This window comes from Clytia hemisphaerica, unplaced genomic scaffold (genome assembly GCF_902728285.1).
Source record: "Clytia hemisphaerica strain Z4C2 unplaced genomic scaffold, Clytia hemisphaerica genome assembly, whole genome shotgun sequence".
In the NCBI taxonomy this organism is placed as follows: domain Eukaryota; kingdom Metazoa; phylum Cnidaria; class Hydrozoa; order Leptothecata; family Clytiidae; genus Clytia; species Clytia hemisphaerica.
The window spans coordinates 843-6,266 of NW_027103526.1; the positions used below are offsets into that span (position 1 = coordinate 843).

At 33.1% G+C, this 5,424-nt stretch overlaps 1 protein-coding gene across 1 annotated transcript; it reads left to right on the forward strand.

The window, feature by feature from the left end:
• Positions 1 to 1,762: 1,762 nt before the first annotated feature.
• LOC136799404 (ubiquitin carboxyl-terminal hydrolase 48-like) lies at positions 1,763 to 3,611 on the forward strand (the record flags this gene model as incomplete). The annotated part of the gene is given in 1 exon segment (XM_067056116.1): positions 1,763 to 3,611. A coding segment is annotated over 1 exon segment (1,570 nt), but the record flags the coding sequence as incomplete, so codon positions are not given.
• Positions 3,612 to 5,424: the final 1,813 nt, after the last annotated feature.

Sequence of the window (5,424 nt, forward strand, 5' to 3'; positions counted from 1 at the left end):
AAATGTTTCTGATATCTTCCCCATCACTCACAATCATCATCTAAATCGCTTTCATCATCAATTCGTGTCACAAAGAACAGAACATCAGCTGTGTTGTCTGTCTTTCTTTGTTAATTTCCGTACCGTCGTCATCATATTTAGGGCTTACACCTCCAAAATCGGCAATAGTTTAGAAAAAAATGCGGAACTTATTAATGCGAACGACCGAAATTTTCAAGTTTTACAGAATTTAATTTTGCGAAAAAGGGCCAAATTCGCATTAATTGATTTCACATTAATCAACTCCGAATTAGTTTATTCTGGCATTAATTTGTTCACTTAATGGTCTGTTGTAGTAGATCTTGCCAATAAACATTACAGACTGCCAATAGAAACCAAAAGACCAGACCTTGCCAACTATTGTACAGGACGAAAACTGTTGACATGCTTTCGACCTTCTCATAGCATTCGACTTTATTTTGAAGACTAGCTAGCAACTGCTATTGACAATTGGAAGTTACAAGGATAAATGGCAGATGAATTAAGCTGTTTGCACCCTGGTTTGCACCGTTTCTTTTTGGACCTACCCCGGTGGAGGTCCTATAAATTAACCTTTGTCCGTTCGTTCGTTCGTTCGTTAGTTCGTTGTTAGCTTTCCTCATGATTGGCTCGTTAGTTTTTTCTGATTTTTTGCACAAAGATAGATAGCCTTAAACCCTCGAATGTGACGGAGCCTGATTTTTGAGAAAAAATTATGTTGGGCTAATTTGGGCCAAAATATGTCTAAAATTAGGGTTTTTTGTGATTTTCTCGAGATTTTATCATTAGATTTTTTTGATTTTTTGCATAAAAGTAGGGTACTACCACATTCAAAAGTTGGCTGAAGCAGACTTTCATAAAAAAATTTTTTTGGCTCAAAAAATGAATTTGTAGCTATAAGAATCAATATTCATAGATCAATGTTCTTAACTAATTACGTATTATTTTGATGAGAAAAAAATGTTTATCATTTCAATAAGACCGACTATGTGCGTTTTTGTAAATAAGAAAAAGAGAAAGCAAAATCTCCACCGGTACGACATATTTTCCATTCAATTAATATTAATATAAGACAAATGGATGAATAGTCTCTATGGAGGAGAGAGGTTTCGCTTGCATATTTTTTTCAGTTTGTCTCTTGAAAATATTTTCTTGTGTTAGCTTGTGTTATGTTATGACACATTGAGACACGCGTTGTGGAAGGGAGATGTTTCTGGTGTGTTACTGTTATGAATTTTATAAGTTTTTAATCAATTAGATCAGCTATTGAAAATAACAGAGTGATATTAAGTATTACTATCGGATCACTCATCGTATCCTTAATATTTCATGACAATATAGTTTCTTTCAATCTTTATTTAGCATAAAAACCAAATAATATTAAACAACTGAACAAGAGAAAATATCAATACCACAATAGGCGATTTCATTAAAATTCCAGTGACGCAAGAAAAATACAAACACAAACAAACAACTTTCCAATCAATTTGCTATTTGCAAAAACTGCTGACATTCTTCAAAGAAGAAAAGATTACCGTGGTGCAAAGCCTGTGCAAAGACAGAAGTCACCTGAAGAAGAAGGAGAAGGAGAAGAAGAGAAAGAAAAACAAATTTATTAGGAAATTTGATAGATATAATTTGTTGTTAAATATAAAAAAAAATATTGAAAATAAAATAAAAAATAGAAAGAAAAACGAAAAAGAAATCAAAAACAGAAAAAAAAATTAAAAAAATAAAAAATAAAAAAATAAAAAAAAATAAAAAACAGAAAAAATAAATAAAAAAGCAAATAAAAGCAACATTTATATCTATCCTTTGTAATTAGTTTTTTTACTGATTTATACCTGGTGTCACCTATAAAGCGGTGGAGAGGTTATTAAATCAGTTGCCAACCTTAGTGTTGGCTGTCATTACGCTCATTACGCTCATTACGCTCATTACAAAATTCGATATTACGAGACGTGAAATTACGAAATCTGAAATTATTACATCTAAAACTTTGTTTGAGTTCGATTTTTTAAAGATGGCTGACGAAAGATTTCAAAAAAGCCAAGGGAGACCAAAAGGAACATCAAAAAAGAAAAAGGGTTTTAAGAAAACACCTAGAAAAGTGAAGCAAGTTGATGATTCGAATCTAGAACTAAGTAGCTTGGTACCATTGAGAGAAAAATCACCAATAGGGTTAAATGTTTGCTTCTTTAATTCAGTCCTCCAAGTACTTTACTCAATCGATAGCTTTCGAGAATTTGTCAATCATCTTGATACAAACGACCCTGCTAAATTGAAAGTTAAAGAATTATTCTTAGTGATGGAAAATTCTGCTACCACAATCGAAACATATAAATTTATTTCATCAATTGAGTTACCAAATTATGACCCTACCCTACGACAACAATTTGACGCAGAAGAATGTTTAATGCACATTGTGAATCTCATTTACCCTTTCAATGCTAATAATAACGTACCCGAAAATATTTTCCAAATATCATTTTTAGAATCTATATTATGTCAAACTTGCTTCAAAGCCTCTGAAAGATCCTTATACGATACCGTATGCCATATCGAATTCCCTGATCGTTTTAAAGAAAATTCAATCGAATTAGAAATCTCTAGACGTATCAACAATCCAAATGGGGAATTTCTCGATGAGCTGTACGAATGTTCTACTTGCCCTGTTAGAACAAAAGCAACTAAAGCCAAAACTTTGTACAACATTTCAGATACTTTAATCATTCAATTACTCATTTTTGGTTACGACAGATTAACCAACACCTCTAGAAAGTTAGCTCCAAATTTAAGAATCGAAACGGACATTGAAAATGTACTTATAGGGAAACTTCATTTACAGGCCATTATTTATCACCATGGGAATACTGCAAATAGTGGTCACTACACTGCAGCTGTAAGATACGGAGAAATGTGGTATTCAGTTGACGATGAGCGTGTTGTGGCTATTGGAAATAATGTATTTAGATGTACGGTCAATGACCATACTGTTCCTTACTTATTGATCTATAGAAAAACAACAGAAATAATACCGATTACTCCTTCGAGTCAAGATTTTTTTATTGAACCAAATGTCAATTCTTCAAAAGATAATATCCAAACAGCAAATATAACCACACAATATGTAGCTGAAAACAACACTCCCGAAGTAAAAAATCAAAATTCTTTTTTCTCAAATTTTGATGATAATAATGAGTTGAATCCTGAAGTCATGATAAAGAGATCACTTGTTTTAGAGCTAGAACGACAAAGCAGAAAAACAATGATAAACCCGTCTGAGTCAATTTCCACCACACCTGTAAAAAGAAAACGTAAACTAACAGTTTCTTCGAATAAATCTGTCATGAAGAAAATGCGGTGTGATTTTGATAACATTCAACTGGATTCAGCCAGAAAATCTGCACGAAAAAGAATGCAAAATTTCCGGGAAAATCAAAATGATTTAGAAAAGAAAGAAAGCCAAAAGTCTGCACAAAAAAAAATGCAAAATTTGCGAGAAAATCAAAACGATTTCGAAAAGAAAGAAAGCCAAAAATCTGCACAAAAAAGAATGCAAAATTTGAGGGAAAATCAAAATGATTTTGAAACGAAAGAAAACCGAAAATCTGCACAAAAAAGAATGCAAAATTTGAGGGAAAATCAAAATGATTTTAAAACAAAAGAAAACCGAAAATCTGCACAAAAAAGAATGCAAAATTTGAGGGAAAATCAAAATGATTTAGAAAAGAAAGAAAACCAAAAATCTGCACGAAAAAGAATGCAAAATTTGCGGGAGAATCAAAATGATTTTGAAAAAGAAAGTGCTAAAAAACATAATCGGATCAAAAAGGGGAAATTTCGACAGCTTAGCAAAATAGAGGAACAAAAAGAATTTGATAAAGTTCAAAGATCAAGCATGGTTGACCCTTCGATAACTTTAACCAAAGCTTTTGAAATCGTAAAGCAAAAATTTGTAACAGCTACACAAGACGGCCCGACAAACAAATGTCACATATGTCTAAAATGGGAGTACAAGGGAAACGGCAAGCGGTTCCTCCATAAAGAATATGAAGGCTTACCAATGTTTGAAGAATGTGATGCTGTCAACTTACATTGTGATTCAGAAGAAAAATACTGGATTTGCCACCCATGTGATAAAGCAATAAAAAAAGAAAAGTTACCAGTGCAGGCTCAAGCAAACAATTTGCAACTGTCTACAAGAATTCCTGAATTAGATGATTTGTGCCCCATAGAAATGATGCTTGTGTCGCAAATTATTCCCTTCATGTTTATTGTACCAAAACATAAAGGTGGACAGCAAGGTCTCAAAGGGCAGTGCGTAATGGTTCCGGCAAATCTAGACAAAATTCAAAAGATTTTACCAAGAGTTTGTAGTGAAGAATTTTTAATATCACTCGCTTTAAAGCGACGTCTCACAGATAAAAGCTATGTGAATAAACAAAATATCCGACCTGCATTTGTTACAAAAGCTTTAGAAAAGTTAGTTGAAATAAATAAATTTTATGAAAATGTTGTACCTAATGCGAGATGGGAAGATGAAAGTTTGAGAAGAGACCCTGAATTATGGTCACTACTTACTGATAAAAATGCACAACCTCAGCAAGATGATGAAAGTGATAGTGATGATAACATTGAAGGCAATGATAAAAATCACGAAAAACTAATTAAAGATAACAATTCTTCCCAGCCAACTCTAATGTATGACATTGAAGGCGCAAATATTACTTCAGAACAAGCTATTGAGATTGCTCATAAACAACCAGCCCCTGTATCATCTGATGAAATTGTCAATATTGCACCGTGTGAAAACGAAATGCCTGTGTCATTCTATTCTGAACCAGATTGGGAAGCATTAGCTTTTCCAGGGCATTATCCCGATGCTAAGAATTACTTCAATACGCCTAGAGATAGGAATATAACTCCAATAAAATATGTCCATGCCAGGCTGAAATCATCAGATGATAGATTTGCTTCAGATCCTCAGTACATATTTCATTCTTTGCATTGGACGGAAAGCTCGAATGTTGCTAGTGCAATAAGTTTTTCACAGCAAAAACACTTTCAAAGTGATATTTCTGCAGGATCATTGACCAACCCTGATAACGTTAGACAATGATAAATGAGGACCAAATTTTCCAAAACTCATTCAAGAATATTAGAGGAACTCCACAGTGGTGCCATAACATGATGTTGGATGTTTTAGCTAAATGTCGTGTGTTTTGGACCTAGCACATACTTTCTTACATGGAGTGCAGATTATTTAAATGGACTAATATTATCAAAGTAGTCGCTACACAATACGGAGAAACTCTAACAGATGAAGAGGTGAATAATATGAGCTGGAGTAAAAAGTTCAATATTTAAAAAAGAAACCTGTCACAGTAGCCAGACAAATCGATC